Source organism: Petaurus breviceps, unplaced genomic scaffold (assembly GCF_028583685.1).
Source record: "Petaurus breviceps papuanus isolate PSGF00001 unplaced genomic scaffold, PetGlider_PUasm1.0 551, whole genome shotgun sequence".
NCBI classification, from domain to species: Eukaryota; Metazoa; Chordata; class Mammalia; order Diprotodontia; family Petauridae; genus Petaurus; species Petaurus breviceps.
In genome coordinates, this window is record NW_027186372.1 from 7,030,073 (window position 1) to 7,050,744 (window position 20,672).

General features: G+C 45.0%; 1 protein-coding gene across 1 annotated transcript; it reads left to right on the forward strand.

Annotated features, from left to right (window-relative positions):
• Positions 1–11,187: 11,187 nt before the first annotated feature.
• Positions 11,188–15,375, forward strand: NKX2-5 (NK2 homeobox 5). The gene is made up of 2 exons (XM_069102272.1): positions 11,188–11,726; positions 14,612–15,375. The coding sequence occupies exons 1-2, from the start codon at positions 11,372–11,374 to the stop codon at positions 15,217–15,219; spliced, it is 963 nt and encodes a 320-aa protein (XP_068958373.1). The 5' UTR covers positions 11,188–11,371; the 3' UTR covers positions 15,220–15,375.
• The last annotated feature ends 5,297 nt before the right edge of the window (positions 15,376–20,672 follow it).

A 20,672-nucleotide genomic window follows, 5' to 3' on the forward strand; every position in this document is an offset into this window, starting at 1 on the left:
ATATACAGGGTGTCCCAAAAGTCTTGGTGCAGTTTCAAGGTATTAGAGCCCTTGAAACTGCACCAAGACTTTTGGGACACCTTGGATACACTATGTGCAGATACTATAGTATATATAATGAGCTATCATGTAGTGTAGATTGTCATATATCCCATGAGAGATATCCCAGCGAGACTGAGTGGATAGAGAACAGGTCTTGGTATCAAGAAGGCCTAGGTTCAAAGTCCTGACTCTGACAGGAACTGGTCAGATGACCCTCAAACTCCTCAATGACTCCCAATTAAACTCTGAGAGGATAAGTTAATTACAGATAAGTTCTCCATCTTCACAGGTTGGAGGGACTTTCCACACTGATGAAATCACAAATCTAGACCACCACCACCCATCAAATTATAAGATGTTATGAAATAATAATTTACATGTATGGAGAGTATCCATCCACAATATGCTTTAAGTTCATTGTTTTATTTGATCTTCACAACAATCCTGTAAGGATGCCAATGCAAAAATTACTAGAAATACATATGTATCAGAGAGGCAGACAGATTTGTGTGTGTGTTTGTGTGGATAGAGTATCAAGTCTTAGTGCAGTTTAAAGCTTTTTAAAAGGTATATATCTATGGCTATATGTTATAATAATAATAACATCATGGTATGCATTTATTATCTATTTCCCCCTTCTGAATCTATTTCATCAATGTAGGGAATTCCTAGGGTGAAAATTCCCTTTGTCGATGTAGATCTGCAATTCATCTAATTAGTGGGTAGGGAGCTGACCTCGGGTCAGAAATAATAACAGTAGCTCAAAGTTATATCGACTTTAAGGTTTACAAATTGTTTTCTATACAGTATCTCGTCTAGATCTTCGCATCAATCGTGTGAACCACATTTCATCCTCATTTTACAAATGAGGAAGATGCGATTCAGAGAATCTGAAGTGATTTGACCAAGGTCACACAAAGAATTACTCAAGTGTGATTAATCCTGCGGCGTCAGAAAGCCTGGATTCTTGTCTCCGCTTCAAGCACGGTGCTGTCTTCTCAATCGGCAGGTGGATGCTGGAAGTTTGGGCGAAGACGAAGAAAGTACTTGAAGAATCGGAGGAGAGGACTCCTTTGACCCGCAGAGCACACCAGAATACACCGACGAAACCCCGAGGCCTCTTCCCTTGGCTCTGGGGGTGGGGGACAGGGGCGGGTGGAGAGAAATAAGGAAATAGACTGGGCACCAAGTCAGGAAAAAATCACCTCCTCTTTCTGCCGTGCAGTGGCAAAAGTTAACAGGATTTGGAGTTAGGGTTACTGGCTCAGACTGGGGCTCTGCCATTAGCAGGCTAATTAACAAGTGATGTGACTTCTCAAATGGGGATATTAATCTCTTCACAGCAAATTTTAGCAGGCTGTTTATGAGGATTAAAATAAATATAAAGCACTTTGTAAAACATAAGGTACTACATTGGCGCCAGTTTTATTATTGGTGGCAGCGCGTTAAAGTAAAAAACCTCTTATTTGAGTTGTAGAGAGAAGACAAAGGTTCGACTCCCACCAATGACTCTTTGAGTCCTTAAGCGATTCACTTCCCATCTATGAGATAATCTCTAAGAGCCCTCTCAGTTCTAACATTCTATGACTCCAAATACTTTCACTGTATTAGTCATAATATCTGACATTTACATAACTTCACATGCATTGCTTTCTTGAGTCTTACAACAATCCGATGAGGTTAGTACTACGGACACTATGCTCATTTTTACAGATGAGGAAACTGAGGTTCAGTGCTGAAGTGGTTGACCCATGGTCATATGGGTAGTGTCAGAAACAAAATTTCAACTCAAGTCTTCTTTGATTCCAAGTGTCCTGGGCTCTCTATTCATTAAGCCACATTATCCACGTTCCACTAAAAGCATGTTATTTAGACAACAAAATGTGAACCTTTACATTCAGGTGGAACTCAGCAATTGCATGTTTCATTTGTTCATTCATTCAACAAATACTTCAACTGAAGAACTGGAAAAAAAAATCTAAACATTTATTTAGAGGTTCCTCTGTGTAAGGCACTGTCCTAGAAGTTGAGTGTTCAAAGACACCCCAAAATAGTCTCTTCTTTCATGGAATTTATGTTCCATTAGGGAGTACATTAGGGGAAGTACCAGGTCTGTCAGATAGCTACATACAAGAAGTGCTCTAGGGAGACATGAAACTAAGTGCTATCTGAGGTCTGAGGTGGGGGGAAAGATTGGAATATGTGTGGCCCTTGGTTTCCCCAGTCCCTCAGGGCTGTCTTGATGCATCTCTAGTATACTGAAGATACAGGACGCACCCCAGCCTCCATGCACACCCCGATTGAGCTACTCTAAACTCTGAGTCCCAGGGCATCACTGAAGCAGTAAGAGGCAACACTGAGTGAGTATGAGGCCTGAAACAGACAGGAATTGTCTCCTCCAAGATTCTGAAGTTTGTGGGAAGGAATCCAAGCCTTGCCCACTTTCTCTCTTTTGGACCTTTTCATGTTTTCAGCTCTAAGAAAAGGGTGGGGAGAGGTAAGTTCAGAGAATTTTGAGCTGGAAGGAAACTTAGAGAACATCCAGTCCCACCCTCTCCTTTTGTCCTTGTACAAAGTGAGGACCAGTAAGGAAAAGTGATTTGCTATTTAGGGCACTTCACAATACATGAAATCCCCTATTCTTGGACTCCTAGATTCCATTCCAAGTAAACATATTCCCAGAATCTGAACTTTAGGGTAATGTATCCAGCCTCTTAGCTTGGGACAGTAGTATACTTATCCAGCCCATCCTCCACACCCTGAAACCCCCCCCCCCACTCCAAAACCAATGCACATATATTCCCTAAGAATAGTAACTCTTCTTGGACCTAGAATGTCCCTCCCGGCTCTAAACACTTGGATCATAAGATGTCCCAAGGCCTCTTCCCTGATCTCCAGGGCCCGACTGTGTCTGCACCAGCTCACAAAGCCCACAAGCTGATCTGAGTAGCATAAGGACAGAGAACAAAAGGAAAGAGAAGGGGGAGATGGTACAGCCGTGCCTAGAAATTTCCACTATTGCTCCTCACAGAAACCCCTGCATGTTTTGGCACAAGAGTAGCAATAAATAAAAAAACAAAATAAAACAAAAATAATTCATGTTTCTAGAACTTTCAAGGTTTAAAAAGCTGGTTAATAATCATGACTAGCCTATATAGCACCTATTATGTGCTTTACATGTATTGTCGAATTTGATCCTCACTACAACCCTGCTAAGTGCTTTACAAATCTTATTTGATTCTCACAACAATGATAGAAAGTAGATGTTATTATTGTCTCCATTTTATAAATTAGGAAACTGAGGCAAACAGATGGTAAGTGATTTGCCCAGAGTCTCACACAAATAAGTATTTGAAGTCAGAGTTGAACTCAGGTTGTCTTGACTCTAGGTCCAAAACTTCATCCATTGGATGGTTCTTTCTACCTGGTTCTTCTAGGAAAGTGATAGATGCAATGAACTGAAAAGAACAACAAAATGAAATGGAATACTATGTAATTATACTGACCAATCTTGTCCCTGAAGAAAGGTGAGGAAATTTACCTCTCACCTTTCCTTAGATATATGGAGGACTAGATGTGGAATATTTCAAGGATCAAAGGAGGTAGATGTGCTGGTTGATTATGCTTTACTGTTTTTCCCCTTTATTTTAAGGGAAGATGTATGGGGGTGGTGGAGAGATATATCAAGAAATGCCTGGGAAGTAAAAATAAAATACTAATAAAACTTTTTTTTAAAGAAATCCTGCTATGATACTTGAAGTGCAAGTATTATTATTCTTATTTTACAGATGAGAAATTTGAAGTTTAGATGAGATTACTTACCCAGGGCCATGTGGGCTTATAAGCTTTAGTCAAAGAATTTCAGAGCTAGAAAATACCTTGGAGATTCTTTAGCTGTGTATCCCCTTGCTTTGCAGTTAAGAAAACTGAAGCTAGAGAAATGAGGCCTGCCCTAAGTTGTCCTTCGTAAAAGTTAGAGCAGTTTCTAAATACCAGGAAAATTATTGCTACTACTCTTACAATGATGACCAGTAGTTGTTATTGTCATAGTAGCATACTACAAAATGAAAAAGAATTAGTAAGATGGAGTGAGAGGGAAGAGGAATAGAATCAAGCTCTTCCAGGGCAGTAACTGCTTCATTCTTACATTTGTATTCTCAAACACTAGAACCATTATTGGCACACAGTAGGTGCATAATAAATGCTTACTTATTCGTCAATTAATTGATTAGGTCAGACAGCAGTAAAACACAGGTTTCCTGATGCTCTTTGTTCAGACAGATTACAAAGGAGTCATGTGATCAGAAGGGTACTCCTCTTCCCCAATTGAGATTGGACGGATCCATGGCTTCACTACTTAACTAATTCTTGGGAGTTGTGCCTTAATATCTCTGGACTTAAATTTTCTCATCTGTAAAACAGAGGGTTGCATTACAGTATTCTTAACATTTTCCTAACTCCAAACCCCCAACCATTACCAAGTAAAAATTTCCTAATGGAATCTATGATACCTTATAAACCCTCCTTTCCCCTTAGGCAGGCCTCCCTTTCCTACACCACTGCACTTCTTGACAATCTCTGAGAGTTAAAGACTGAAGGGGAGACTGGTCCAGTCTCCAAAACCTTTTAAGGAGAGAGGGGGAGGAGGTTCTTAACAAAGTCTTGATAGATCTACTCAAAGCTTCCCAGGACCACTTCCCCAGAGCTCTCCTTGCTGTCTAGTCCAGGGACTAAACCCCACATAGAGAAATTGTCCCCGGTTTGCTGCAGGAAAAGCTAATCTCTCATTTCTGAAAAACAATAGCCCCTAATTGGGCACTGCACCTTAAGTGCAAGGTCCTCATTAGAGGCCAGCCTACAGCCCTTGGCCAGAGGTTTGTGCATAAACAGAGCCTTTGGGCAGATAACAGCAGTATGCTAGCAGCTGGGGCTCTCTTTCCATTTCCTGCACTTTGAGGAAGAAGGAAAGAGGTTAATTTGAGGAAACAAAGGTCTTCAATCTATATGTCCCTTAAGAAGTTAGACTTTAAGCAGGAAATATCATTAATAATAAGGAAAAGAAGCAGAAAAGTAAAAACATTTGGCCTATGCCCTTTGCTGTTTGCAAAGAATTTCACATATATGATTTCATTTGATCCTGTCCACAATTCCGAGAGGAAGCTGGTGCAGATATTACGACCCTCAGTTTGTAGAAGAGGAAAATAACGCCCAGAGAGGTGAATCCACGTTCCACAGCTAGTAAGTGACAGACAGCCAGTCTCGTGCTACAAGTTTCAGGGTGTTTTTTGCTCGACTCTTCAACCACAAAACCTCTACTCCGTCCCCCAACTTCTTTCTTCTCTGTTTTTCTCTGTATTACCGTCTCTCTCTGTGTCCCCCTGTATCCGTCTCTGTATCTCTATCTCTGTTTCTCTTTCCCACCTCTCTCTGTTGCACATACTAATATAATAGTATACAAAGGTTCCCGAAACTCTGTGATATTCGCCCCTTCTTGGAGACCCTGAATTCAGTGACCCCACTCCCGCAGCCGGGGCTGCACAATTCCTCCTCGACTATCTTCCTAACCCAGCATTCTGGAAGGTAGGGGCCCACTTTCCCCCTCTGGGAGACTGCAAAGGCCTTGGAGCGCATTTCGGGCCTCCCGGAGGTGATGGAAAGACTCTGGGGTCCCGACCACGATCCGGCCCGTGGCTTCCGGGTTCCTGGCAGGAATGGCGAGAAAGATCGAGGCCCAAGGGAGCACAAGTCCTGCCACAGGGCTGCTCCTGGCTTCCTAACTTCTTTTCTTAGAAGTACAAATCCCCACCCCACGGCCGGCCTTCGAAAGCCTCAGAATTCCGTTTCTGTTACGCTAAGAATGAAGGCCGCGAGCGTTTGTTCCCACTCGCGGACCTCTCTTTCCTCTCTGCACTCATTTAGTAGGCGAGGAAAACTCAGGGCGAAGGGGACGTCCAGGCCCCCGACCTGGAAAGCCCCAGAGGCCTCGTCAGCGGATCCTTCCTTCATCAATCAGTTGGACAAAGTGCAGAGCCACGCTCTTTGCCGACTGTTTGCTTTTTCACCAATTATTGCTGCACTGCAGCCCCTCTGTTGATACAGTAGTTCTAAAAAGTGCTAATGTTCATTTATCAGGGGGCCCAGCCCGGGACTCCCACGAGTTGTGATTCTTCCAAAAATATAAACACCAAGCAAACGCCGCAGACAAAACTCCCATTTGTTTCTAAAATACAGTACTGAAAGTGATGCATTGTTGAAGATAAAACGGAGGATAACGTGGTCTGTCTCCAATGAATGTCTCCCGAGAGCATTAATGACATTCCAAATGATAGTTCCTGCTTATCTTTCAATTAATCATATATACCTTGAGCAACTGGGGCCATATTGATTGCGGGAAAGGAGGAGCGGAGGAGCCCAGAACCGCCGGGATCTCTGCCGGTCTTCAATTAATAATATTTTATAAGTGCAAAGCTCTCTTAGAAAAACACGTCAGAGCATTTCTTAACTTTGGCACTCTGGAATCTAACTCGAGCCTGGACAATTCAAAAGACGACCAGGAACGTCTATCAGCGTGATGCTGATAAATCTAATTTGAGTTATCTTTCTCAGAGGAAAGGGGGAGGAGGGGTGTTACATTTATTTATAGGATTGTTCTTACTGTGGCTCATAGCAAAGCTCGGGTCATTTGCCTGACCTACTGGGGACAGTCAGCAAAAAAAAAAAGTGTCATTTCGTGGTTACAACTAACTAAAGAAATCTGTCGTGTTGAGAAATTGAATAACCTCCAAATGACATTGCACAACCTCAGTTTCCTCAATGAGTTTTCGAATTAAACAATGTCTCAAGCCCCTTTGAAAGTTCTATTTTATAAGGTCACTTCCAGCTCCAACGTTCCATGTTCTTATATTGGGCGTTCTCATGTTCCTTTCAGTCCTATCATTCTTTGTTCTAAGATCCTATATTCTAAAGCCCCTTCTAACTCTAGCATTCGGTGCTGTAGTATTAGTGTTGTGTTACTTTCGGTTCTAATTTTTTTTTTAACATTCTATGTTCTAAAATCCCTTTCAGCTCTAATATTCTGTTTTAGGCGTTGAGCATTATCTGTTCTAAGGCTCTTTCCAGCACTAAACCTGTTAGAGTGCTATGAATAAATTAGAGAATTCTGGATAGCTTTTTGTGATGTGCTTGGCCCTTCCAGGAAGAGATGAAAGTTGTTCATGAAATTTTCTGCGCAGTGAATTTATGATTCTACTGGATGATGAGTCCACGTGATTTATAAACCCGTTCCTTCTTCCTCTCTGAGGAAAGAATGCCTAGTCCTCTACCTGCTGTGACAAGGTTAAAGAAACATTGATTCTTCTGAGGTCTCAAGTAGTTACTTATTTAAGAGGCTCGTAAAATAAATTAAGATTTATTTTTCGTGGTGTTATTTCTTTTTTTCCTGAAGGAAAAGGGGGCTATAAGCTTTAAACAAATTATGGGAAATGCATCCTAGGCTAAAATTCGACGGAGTTGGCCTACAAAGGAAGGGAAAAATTTTCCCGAGAAGATTCATTCAGAAACACTGAATCCCGGATGCGCAAGCTTCGGCTGCCACGCTGTCTGTCCCCCATTAAATGGTAGTATTTCAGGCGTCTGTGTCCGCTAATCTTTCAAACTGTCAACGCGAGCCCGGGCCGAAGAGTTCGAGTCATTTCAAAAAAGCTCCCAGGACTCCAGCTCCCTAGCCCTTTTTCCGCAAGAGTTTTAATTGAATCGGATATTGCTCTTCTGCCAGAAATCAGCGCCTCGGAAACGTGCACGCTTCCCTCCTCCCTCTCTCCCTCAAAACGCTCTCCACAAAGGTCAGGAAGTTCAGGTTGAGGCAGGCCTTAAGGGGTTAACAAAATTGTAGGCTGTACTGGGACAACCCGTGTACCTCCACACACTGGGTTGAAAGAGGGTGGGGAAGAGGGATAAAAAGCAAAAATAGTTCCTTAGAGACGAAGATAATTGGATAGGTGTGAATTATGGGAAGACTGGGGCTGGGCGGGCATTCAGGCTACACTTGAAAGGAAAGAGTGAAATGAAGGTAGAATCGAACCAGGGTCAACAGAACTAGAAGGAGAAAGCTTTTTGAGGTTTTTTTTTTCTTTCGTTAAAAAAAAAAAATGCACTTCTCAGGCAATCTAGCGCATGTGATAGCGAGTTCTTACAGTGGGGAAACGGGAATTTGACCTGTGACTTCGGCTGCCTATAAGTTGCAAGCAGCACAAAAAGAACAAAGATCCGTTGGTCACAGATGAACAGAGAAGCTCTAGGCTGGTTGCAGAAGAGAAAGCATAAGATGCTGAAAAAAAGCACTAGTGTTAGGAGACCCGGTTTCGTAGGATTTGGAGTTAGATGTGATCTCAGAGACAATTCGATACAATCTCCTAGTTTTTGAGGCCCAGAAAATTACTTGCACAACCAAAGTCTTACACATTGTAAATAGAAGAGCTGAAATTCACTCTCAAGTTCTTTACCTATAAATCCAATCTCCCCTCCACAGGCTGCCCATCTTTATCAACAAGTTTTGAATCCCGATTCCAATGACCCTTCTGAGAGTAGTTACCCTGAGTTAGTCACTTTTGTTTTCTAAATCTCAGTTGCCTAATCTGTAAAATGGGCAGAATAGTATTTGCCCTTGCCTCTGAAGTTAAGATATTCTAGAGAAAGGACTTCATAAGCAGTCCTTTGGGGGAGAAACTTGGCTCAAGCTAGTTTTCCACTTCTGACCCTGAAAACCAGGGGAATCAACTCAAAAAATTGCTACCTTGGCCCAACATTAACATAGTCAGTGGTCTTGAAGAAGATTCTTTAGACCTGAAAGTGATTTGGTTTTTGTTAGGGGATCGAAATGTAGGGAAAGGATAGAAACTTTCCTCAAGCTCGTTTATCTGATCTTCAGAGAACAGGAAGCCTTCAGTCAAGGCTCTCAGAGATCATTTAATTCAGCTTTCTTATGATCAAGATGGAGAAGTTGAGACTCGCAAAGGAGGAATGACTAGCATAAGGTCACACAGAGCCAAGACTCCAGGTCACCAAATCCAATGCTTCCCTGTTCCCTGATATTCCCTTAATTTACAAGGTCCAATCAACTGAAGCAAGATTATAGCTGCTGATTGATTCTTCTCGGGTCCTTTAGGACCAGCATTGCCAATTGACCTAAATTTCAAGATATTTCAGCTTTTAAAAGCTCGTGTTTTGAAGCTTCTAATTATCTACTGAAAAGGTTCTTTTGTCTCACTAAGTGTTCAGAGGGAACATTGCATTTGCAAAAAAAAAAAAAAAACTTTAGAAATGTGAGCTAATATGTCATTGCTATTATTCAGCATTGAAGTCAATAAAACTGACCTGGTTCCAAGTCCTGCTTCTGACACATATTTGTCTGTGACTTTGGGCAGGTCACTTAACCTCTTATTGTCCCCAGGAAACTCTTCAAGAGGTATTGCCATAGAGGAAGTTTCCACACCAGAAATTCTCCCCACCTCACATTTGTGAAAACATCGGTGGGGCAAATATATGTATATATGTAATATTATATACATAATACTATATATAATAGACCATTAGATGATCCTGGGAGGCTGAAGACCTAACCTGAAATAGTAAAACTTGCCTGACTCTCAGAAGGATCAAACTGCCTGCTGCTTCCCTCTTCCTGGTGCCCTCCTTTCCCCCAGCTGCCAGTAGAATATCACAGAACAGGCCACCCAGACTCATTTCTTCCCCTGCCCTTACTCATGTGTGTGTGTGTGTGTGTGTGTGTGTGTCTGTGTCTGTGTGGGGGGGAAGGGGAGGGAATGAGGGGAGAAGCAGTGCTACTGCCTAGAGTCCTATCCTCCCATTCCAACTTCTAGAACAGAGGTACCAAACCTGCACCTAGGAGAGTCCTTTCACATAGTTGACACTCAAATGTTGTAAATTTGAACTGGTGCGTGGGCAAGAGACCCTACACAAAACCACTTACATGAGCTCACATTTCCTCTTTCCCCCCAGCAAACTTTGAGGCTGATTTCTCCAAGCTACAAACAGCTTACAAAGAAACCAGAAGACTATTGAGCCAGGCAATGGGAAGCCTATCATTTCCTCTCTTCCCTTCTCCAGGAGGGAAGACCTATTCTCTGTTCATCCACCTGCATTTTCTTTGACATTAGTTTCTTTGTTCACTTCTAGGTCAGTGTGGGCCATCCCAGGTTTCCTGATCATCCTTAGAAGGATGAAAAGATCCCACATTTGAGTGGGGGCAGAGTGTAAATGTGTGGAATTTGGTTTTAGTTTTAGTATTACTTCACTATGTCACTGAACTACCACCATCATAGGAAGGCTAGTGCCCTCAATGGTCAACCACAAACACAGCTATAACCCAAGAGGCACTTTCTGGAGCTGCCTGCTCTTTGTACTGCATTGTCCCAGGACCCTGTTTCTTGCTTCACGACTCCAGAATTCCAGGATGTAAGGGGCAGGGAGACAGGAGGATCTAAGAAGGACAATTCCACTCAATTCCTGCTTAATTCAGCAAGACCAAGAGAAAGAATAAAAGGGAAATATGTTCTCCCTGGTGCCGTGGAAAGAACACTGGTAGGAAGCCAAAAGGTTTGGGTTCCAGTCCTGACTCTTCTACTTGTTCTGTGGGTGACTCTGGGTCTCTTGTTTTCTTTACAATGTGGGAGGCGATATAGAGTGTACTACACGATTTTCTAAGGTCTTTTCCAGCTGATATTCCTCAAAGCTCTGACCTCCCTCTCTCCTCTTTTTTTCCCCCTGAAAATTTTTACTGAAAATTCAAGGGGCTTATTGAAAGCACATAACCCCAACATCTACATGTTAGCTCCCCCCACTCCACTCTGCTTCGCTATTTTGAGAGCAAATGGTGCTCGGATTGTTTCTAAAACAGAACAACCCCTTTTGTTGCTTGTTCAGAGCATTCAAATTCCTTTGAGTTTGATTTTTTTCACTTTGGAGAATCAGGCTCTGGGTTACATTGGGGGGGGGAGGAGAAAGGGGTTGCGGCCCCTTTAAAAAAGTTGGGATGTTTTTGGAGCCGTATTACTATATTAGGTGACAAGAAACTCCTCATCTGTCATGTCATCACTGGCTGATTAACCAATGGCAAGCTAAAGCCACCCAAAAAGTGGTCTAGTCCCTCCTTCTTTTCCCTTATGGTCTGTCCTACCTGCTCCCCCCCTGCCCATCTGAAGTCAAGGCTAAGGCTGGAATGATGTGGGCTCCCCGGGCAGGGCTAGGGGCGCCTCTCCTGTGGGCGGGCTGCGGACACGCGGCCCTCTGAGCCCGTGGGGCGCCGCCCACCATGTTCGCCAGCCCTGCGGGCACCAGCACCCCGTTCTCCGTCAAGGACATCCTCAACCTGGAGTTGGAGCAGCGACAGGAACAGCAGGAGGAGGAGGAGGAGGAGCGGAGGCGCCGAAGCCTGGCGGCCATGGAGCTGCCCGCGCGCCTAGAGGCCAGCCTGCCCCCTGCGTCCTGCATGCTGGCCGCCTTCAAGCAGGAGGCGTACGGCGGCCCCGAGACCGCCGGCCTCCAGGAGCTGGCTCTGACAGACGGGCTGGGCCCCGCCAAGCACTGCCCGGCCTTCCCGGCTGCCTTCTACGGGAAGAGCTACGCGCACATGGAGCCGGCCAAAGAGCCCAAAGCTGACAAGAAAGGTAAATAGCTCACTGTGGGATGTGCGGACAAATAATGTCAGCCTCCGGGTCAGGCTGGGGCTACCGAAACCGGCCTGGGCTTCACTGCCACTGAGTTTTTCTGCTACAGAGCCAACGCCTGGGACAATTGTCCGTAATTAAATTGGGGAGGGAAGTGGGGAATGTGGGGGAGGAGGAAGAAGAGGAGAGAGGGATGATCTACTGTCTTCTAAATTGCCAGGAGGGAGTGAGGAAGAGAATCCCTCTCTTATTTTGACTACTTGGGGTCCATTTTAATTCTAAACCCCAAAGTTTGCAAAACCAGGCCTGGAGAAAACCAAAGGGAGCGAAAAACAGAAACAAGAATAGACAGAAAGAAGGAAACTGGGGGCCAGAGAAAAGACTCTTTAAGTTTCACTGTGACTGGGGAGAGACGCTGGGTTTTACTCTGATTTGCAGGGTATGTGGAGGAACTCGGAGGGGCAGGGGGGGGGCGGGGAGGGGGGACTGGAAGGAAATTTTAATCAGGTCCAGCCTGGGACAGTTCTCGGTCCTACATTTATAGTGTGTTACCTACCATCATTTATACTGTTGAATCATCTTAAAATCTACGAAATGAGAAAAGAAATAAAGAGCAAGAACTTTGTAGATGCTACGTGATCATATGATATATACTAAATAAGACAAAACACTTTATCCAAGGGGACTTTTCTCCATAAGCATCATCTCCCCTGAGTAGGTCAACTGTACTTGGTGTTTTGTAGCAGGGAAGCTGCTGGATCCGAAGTCGGAGAACCTGGGTATCAGTCCCAGTTCTGGTCATGTGACCGTGAGCAAGCCACAGTTTTATTAGCAGTAAAACGGGGATAATGTTTCTTGTATTGCTTCCATCGGAGTTGTATTATAGGAATGAAATTAGATGAAGTTTGTAAAGCACAGTATGAACTATGAGGCCTATACAAACGTGAGATCTAGAGGTTCCAGGCAGAGGAACTTAGCAGTGATGAAAGGGGAGGGGAGGAGACGGGGCAGAGGAAAATCGTTTAAGAATTGTTTTTAGAAAGTATACATCCGTAGATGGCCCCGGGTAACCTTGAGAGCCCCTTTATACTGCAGGATTAAAAATGGCATGTTTTAGAAGAGTTCAGCACGGTCCTTCCCTAAAGTGCTGATTGAAAAAAAGATGCAAAAACCATTACTCCCCCACCTTTGGTTGGTCCGAAGTCCCAAAAGGATGTACCCACCAAGCGACCCACGGGCTATCGCCAGGTACACAATGTGGCCCGAGTAGTATTTTCCTGACACCATCCAGTCCTCGGTGCCTCTTGATGGTCAAGTGACAATTCTCCTCTCATCCCGGCCAAATCAAACTTTCAGGGCCCAGAGTTACAGCACTGAGGGTCGGCAAGGTCAGGTGAGAACTTCTTGCCTGGAAGGCTGAAAAACGCAAAGCACCCTGCAGTTTCTTCGTAAAGAGCGGGTTCGCAGAACTGAAGCAGAAGGTTTTGCATCCTCAGAGTGGGGCAGTGAAAAGAGAACTGACTTTGGAGTCAGTAGATCTAGTTCCGAATCACCGCAGGCTCTCCCACCAAATTCACTCAGATCGTGAGCAACTCAGTCCACTCCATGAAACTCAGTTTTCTTGTCCTTAAAATACTTACATTACCCACCATTACAGGATTGTTCTGAGGAAAGTGCTTTGGAAACTTTAGAACAAATGTGAGCTTGCTAACTCCAGAAACCATTCCCCAGCCTCAGTTTCCTCACAGAAGAGGTGCATAAGGACACACAGACCCTTAGACTAGAAGCAAACAAAGCATCCCGAGGACAGCAGCTATTAGACAAAGATTTTGGTTTGTACTTATAGGGCCCCGTATAGGGAGTTACTAGCTTTGTCCCCAGGCTGCGAGGCAGGGAGGCTGGAAAAGTAGAAAGAGGTGGGCGGGACTATGTGAATAAGAGCAGATTTGAGACCACAATTCAACTGCAAGAAAGTGGTCAGCAACATCTCGTTTCCGAAGGGCTGAAATGTCAGGTCTCTTGGTTTCCACCAAAAACTAATCAAGCGTTTAGACAAGTTACTTTCTCAACTAGTGACATTCACAATCCACTAGGTTCATGGAATGATAGAAAGCTGGAAAAAGACCTAGAAGTCATCTCATCCAACCTACTTTTTTTTTTTTTACGGTTGAGAAAACAAGAGTCCTAGAAAGGGGGAGTCTCTTGCCAAAATCAGATAGTAAATGATAGAACCGGTATTCGAACCCTGACCCTCTGGACGGGGTGGGGGGTTGGGGAGAAGAGTTTGTCATTGGGGGAAAAAAATTTCCTTCTTCATTTCTTCCGTCCTTTCTTCGCTCTTTTTTTCTTTTTCTACCCCAACGCACTGTAGAGTCTGGTGGAAAGTGCACAAGACTTGGGGGAAGATCTAGGTTAGGATTCTCGCTCTGCCATTTATTAACTAGGTTCCCCTAGACAAGTCACTTTCCAGTTCCGTTTTCCTGATCTCAGTTTCCTTCACTGTAAAACTGAATAGGTCTCTCCCAGCTCTGAAAACACGCTAAAAATATTTTTTAGCCTTAAAGTACTGGGTTCTAAGGCTCCTCCACTCTCCCACAGCTCTACCCTTCTTTATAGGAATGCTCTGTCTCATGCCCCCAATTGTCCGTGGACTGTTAGTTTCCAGTCTGGCTTCTCCTCTTAGATCTAAGCAAGGTTTTCCCCTGTGAAGTGTTAGCCATTTAAAAACAAAACAATTTTTTAAAAAAAGCGTTCACTAGCCAAAACACTCTTCGTCAATCAATTTTTTTAAGTCTTCTTGAACATCCTTCCCAGCCACCACTTGCACCATCCAACCCTCCTTTCCACAGCTCCTGACTGAGACTTCCCCTCTTTGTGCCTTGCAGATCTTTGTAACCTGCAAAAGAACCTGGAGTTGGAGAAAAAGGACTTAGAAGACCCGGATCGCCCAAGGCAGAGAAAGAGGCGGAAACCTCGGGTTTTGTTCTCTCAGGCCCAGGTCTATGAACTGGAGAGAAGGTTCAAACAGCAGAAATACCTGTCGGCTCCGGAAAGAGACCACTTGGCCAGCGTGCTGAAGCTCACCTCCACGCAGGTCAAAATCTGGTTCCAGAACAGAAGGTATAAATGTAAAAGACAGAGACAGGACCAGACTCTGGAGATGGTGGGCCTCCCCCCGCCCCGGAGGATAGCCGTGCCAGTACTGGTGAGAGACGGGAAACCCTGCCTGGGGGACTCTTCTCCCTACAGTTCCCCCTACAACGTCAGCATCAACCCGTACAGCTACAATGCCTATCCAGCCTATGCCAACTACAGCGGCCCGGCTTGCAACCCAAACTACAACTGCGGTTATCCTTCAGTGCAGGCTGTACAGCCCTCGCCCGCGGCCAACAACTTCGTGAACTTCAGTGTCGGGGACTTGAATGCGGTGCAGACGCCCATTCCGCAGAGCAACGCGGGGGTCTCCACTTTGCATGGGATCCGGGCCTGGTAGGAAGAGGGACCTCCGGCTTTCCAGGAGTGGAGATAGGGAAGGAAGGGGGTCCTAGTGAGAGTTTCCAGCTCTCGAGACCCCCCCCCCACGCCCTCTGCTCCCCACCCCTCCCCCATTACCCATATGACTGGAAAAGTAGGGAGGATGTGGGCGGCTGGAGAAAGAGGCATGGGAGGATGTCAGTGTAATTCGGGGAGCTGCAGCTAACCTGGACTGCTGGAGAAAAGAGGACCAGGAGGGGAGGGAAAGGAAAGGCGTCCTCAGAAGAATCCTACTGCCCTCTACATTGTTAACCTGGGACTCTCTGGACGAAGCGTCGGCCCCAGGCTCGTGGCTGTGTGATTGAAGTCGTCCTTCTAGTAAATTACAAAGTATTTGGGTACTGAACGAAAGGATTTCTATCTGTTCCTACTTGGGCTCCCAGCGATGGATAGGTAGTTTAAAAAAACAAAAAGCCCTCTGCCTGTCGGCGGAGCGCACAACAGCCAGAACCAAGCACCTGAGAGCGGCACGTCAACACCCTTCTGTGAAGCCCGGTTACAGCCACTGCAATCCCTTCAAACCCCTGCCTCCTAGCTCCCGGGAGGCTCTCTCAGCAGTCTGAGGCCAGGGCATTTGGCCACCAATTCTACCATTCAGAAAGATCATTTTCCGTGGCCAGACTTACTAGCATCGAGGCTGGGTTCTATGGGTCCCCTCCCCTCCAACCAAAATCAGTGAATTCGAAGGGAGCCAGACCTCCCCCCCATCTTAAATCAGCGGATTTTTAGAGAATCAGGCGCCTGGGGGGAGGAGAGGGAGCGGTATTAGCATTCTAATCCCACAATCACTTAATACCCAGAAACTGGTCTCCCTCCCCCAAAAAAATGGCCCTAGACAACTCACCATTACCTCCACTCCTCATTCTCCTCCCCCCAATCAGAGCGACTGCCTCGGATTTTGGTCTCTGAACTGTGGGAGAAATGACCTCACCCTCCCTGGCTCCGCTGAGGGCCCTATTTAAGTGTTTCCTTTATTGTTTGTAAGAAAGAGACCCCTATCACCCCGCCCCGACCTGTCATTAAAGAGCGTGAACTAACCCTTCGGAATCTCCTTTTTTCAGCTCCCAACGGCCTCCTTCAGTAGAAATGAGTAATTGCGGTTATCTGAAGCAGCTACAGTAACTTCTAAATCACTAACAAGTACAATAACGGTATAATTCCAATTTACAAAACTCTTAACACATTTTTTTTCATTGTAGCTGTCACGACAACCCAATGAGGTAGATGGTGCAAGTATTATCTTATCGAAGAAAACGACTGAAACTCAGAGCGGAGTGATAACTGGCCCAAGGTCACATGGCTAGTGTCTGCTGAGATTCCAACGCGTTTGTTGGCTCTATCTCAGTGGTTATTTCCACTATACTAACTTTCCATCATGCCCCAACTCCAGCATTATGTAGCTTCTTCCTCTACGACTTCTATTGATTACTCAGCTAACCTTCTTCAGGACACTGCTCTGCTTCCCTACACTTCTGGGCCTCCTGGGATGCTCCCGCCCCTTTAAGTCTAGCGCCAGGGGTGGGGAACCTTCGGCCTCGAGGCCACAGTGGCCCTCAAGGTCCTCAAGTTCGACCCCTTGACGGAATCCAAACTTCTCAGAACAAATCCCCTTAATAAAAGAATGTGTTCTGTAAAACTCGGACTCAGTGAAAAGGCCGAATGTAAGGGCCTAGAAGGCCACATGTGGCTCGAAGTGGCAGGTTCCCCACTCCTGGTCTAGGCTGATCAGCCAGCAATCCAGGCTCTCCAAAGCTGAGTGATCCCACGGGGAGTTTCTCTTTGCTTCCCCTCCACCCTTGTTTTTAGCGATATTTTTTGTTTCACACCATTTTTTTTTCCATTTGAATATATCCTCCTCCCTCCCTCTCACCCAAGTCATTTTTTTTTTAAACAAAGAACAAAAGTCCCGTCCGGAGACTGGTAGAATTCCAAAGGGACAAACAGGGAATTGCCTCCCTTCATCTTTTCTCTGACCTCATTCCTAGGTCCGACTCTTCCAGGGACACAACTATCCTCTTTGGAGCTAGAACCTCCCAAACTTTGGGAGTACAGTCTTGTTACTGCAGCTTTGTCTTTAAAGAGCCCAAAGAAGGGCAGTCTTGGGCTGGCCGAAGTCAATGGCGGGTTATTCTTGTACCAATAGTTCCATTTATAAGAATAAACCAAAAAAATTGCCATTTTACACAGGAATTGTAGAAAGGCAACTAAGGCCCAAGGAGTTTAAGGAGTGTCGGGCAGAGACAGACAAGAATTCCTTTGTTTAGTTTTGTTCTGTTTTTAACAAATTCAAGGCTATTTCTACCACCAACGCTGTCTCTATCTCCCCTTTCTTGCCATCCTCTCCTCCTCAGCTTTCGGAACTTCCCTAAGTCCTAAAACTGTCACACACACACACACCCCTCCATCAGTGTGTGTATATATTTGTGTATATGTATATTACATATACATACATATATGTTTGCCTCGCTGCAGTCAATAGACCGACTTAATCTTCATGTGAGATGGTTCGAATCTGTTTTAAGAAATCAATCAATTCATAAGCATTTGTAGGGCTCTGACTAAATACCAGGTACTTGGGCTACAAAGACAAGCATCCAAACAATTGCGGCCCCTCTAGGAGGCTAAAAAATAAAAACTTGAGCCCAGAGTAAATAAAGATTTGCAGAATTGACTCAAAGATAACTCATTACGGCCCCAAAACACTTTTACTATTAGCCACAAAACTCAGTATCGTGACCAGGTACCGAGACTGGAAGCTCTCCAGGTTCAGTTTCCTACTGTGCAGGATCCCAGTAGCGCCCCAATCCTGGCGACCAGCTCTGGCGCCTCCAACGCTGAATTGTTGCACCAATGTCCCAGTACCAAGAGCTTTCAATTTAATGCTAGAGGGGCCCTTAGAGAGAGATCTTCTAGTCCGACGGTCTCATTTAAAGGAGGGGAAACTGAGGCTAATGATTTTGCTTGCGGTAATAGCTCACATTTATAATGTACATTCAGGTTTGTAGATCTTTCTGGCTCTCACTTTAGAGGCTGAGACAATTAAGCGACTTGCCCCAGGTCGCATAACTTTCTAGCAAGTGACATTTGGGAGTGGAATTCAGCTCTAACTATAAAGCCACACTGCGTGCCCCGTAGTTCACTCCACTTGAAGGAACTGAGGCTCTAAGACCACAGATGCAGTTAAGGCCCGGTACGGGAGGGTGGGGGCCGAAGGTGCGGGGAGGGGGGGTGGGGAGTGCGGTTGGTGAAAGGGTTCTGGGTTGTGGTTGTTTGGTTTCTTTAAGAGACGATTTAGGGTTATTCCGTCTCTTGCTAAGCCGGTAGGCCTGGCAGCTCGAGTAATATTCAGGCTGGAATCTTAAGTACTGCGTGGATTTCAAGAAATTTCGCTGTTTGAGGAAGAGCTGAGCCCCTGGCAGGGCCGATCCGCTGCAGGTTAGACGATTCAAGGAATTCCGAACCAAGGAAACGAATGAGCATGGGATAAGGGAGAATAGAGCAAAAGCTCAGCTCCGGAAGACCGGTAGTTCTCGGCTCCTCAAAACCCCCTATCAACTGTCAATTACCGGGGCGAGAAACAACAAACAGTTTAATTCAGGGCAGTCAAAACATCCTCCGGGTGCCTCCGCCGGCGAGAAGGCGGATCCCAGGGACTAGCCCGCAAGCGGTTGGGCTCTTCTGCCTCGGCTATCTGGACCATCAGTAAACAGAGAAGGAGACTGGACGGCTAGGGCCCTGGGACACGGCCAGAGAGCCGCCAGCTCCCTAAACTTAGGCCAGGCAGGTAGGGAAGGAAAGGACTCGGGAGTCGGTGCACTGTACGGCTTATCACCGGAATAACATCGACTGTGCCCAGTGAGGCCCCAAATTCCCGGTTTGAAAACGCTGCAAAAAATTGTGCTCCCAATTCCCGCGGGTTCAGCTGCCAATCTTCGGCTGGAATCTGACTAAAACTAAGCCACTACCCATAGTGCCTGGAGGTCGAGGGGAGCTAAAATGAAATTCCTCCCAAGTGAGAAAGAGTGACAAGTACTTTACACAAGCCTCTCGCTCTAGCCGCAGGACTGTGCCGGTTTCCACCGGGCTGGTCTAGGCACTGTGAGCAGTCCACTTCCTGGAACCATCAGGGATTACACCAAATACTTTACTCTATGTATCTCCGTTTCTCTGAATCTGTCTCTCGTTCTCTCCGAGTCTCTGGCTCTTTCAATCTCAGCCTGTCTCAGACAATCTGTCTCTGTTAATCTCTACCTCTGTACTACACTGTGTGTCTGTTGGTCTGTCTGTTTCTGTCTCTATGTCTCTGTGTCTGTGTCTATCTCAGTCTCTCTCTATGTCTCCGTCTCTGTCTCTGTGTGTCTCTGTCTCCGTCTGTATCTCTTGGTCTCTCCACACACACACACACACACACACACACACACACCCCTTCAGCTAGCGGCTCTTCCAACCTAAAATCAAATAGCTTTCTGGCCCTCTGCCCTTGGACACTTTGGGGGACATTTGTGTAGAAGGGTAGCCGTGGAAGGCTGAAATCTATAGTGGCCTTCCTCTTCGCTCCCTCCGAGGCTCGACCAACCACCGCTGCCTATCGTAAAGCGAGACCTGAAAATTATTTTACATTTTCATAACGCTTTAGACTTAGAATCCTAAAAGTTAATATCTGGCAATCTCCTCAGAGATTTAGTTCAAGGCCCTTGTTTTAGACACTCAGAGGGTAGTGTTTGATTCTACGTAACAAAACTTATCAAAAGAACAGCTGGGATCTTTTCAAACCGCTTTCATACATATAACTTGCTTTTCTCTTCGTTGTAGTATTAGTTGGAGAAGGTGATGGCGGTGTGGGAATGGGAAGCATAATATGTACAACAGATTAATGTGGAGTTTAACAAAATGGTAAAATATCAGGGAAAGGAAATAATTGTTAGATTAAAAAAACTACTGAAATTAGATAGCATTATATCAAATAATTAGGTTAGATCCATATTTTACTCTGTATACTACAATAAATTGCAAGCAGGTAAACGGAATAAATTTTAAGGTCATTAAGTAATTAGAGAAAAGTCTATTACAGGAAAATAAAATACTTATTTCTGGCAACTCTCTAAGGTTATAAATTACAAACCAGTTCCCAACCTGTGATGGTAAAAGATAGTTATTCACTGGAAAGATTTCTACACAGGCAAAATAACAGGTCCAGATATCATATAGAGATATTTATATGTGCATAATATATAAACAGATTATACACATATATCTATAAGTAGATAAATGTGTTGCAAGGATTTAATATGTATATATTTACTCATACATGTAAATCTAGGTGCAAATATACATTGTGCGCATGTATATACACATTTCTATGATTCTGGACCTGTGATTCCAATGGCAATGTAGGAATCTCTGGTGAGGAAA

Excerpts from the sequence above, each read along its gene's own strand:
- NKX2-5 (XM_069102272.1), top strand. The coding sequence starts at position 11,372 with ATGTTCGCCAGCCCTGCGGGCACCAGCACCCCGTTCTCCGTCAAGGAC. Across the intron at positions 11,727-14,611 it reads GCCCAAAGCTGACAAGAAAG|ATCTTTGTAACCTGCAAAAG; the intron begins GTAAATAGCTCA and ends TGTGCCTTGCAG.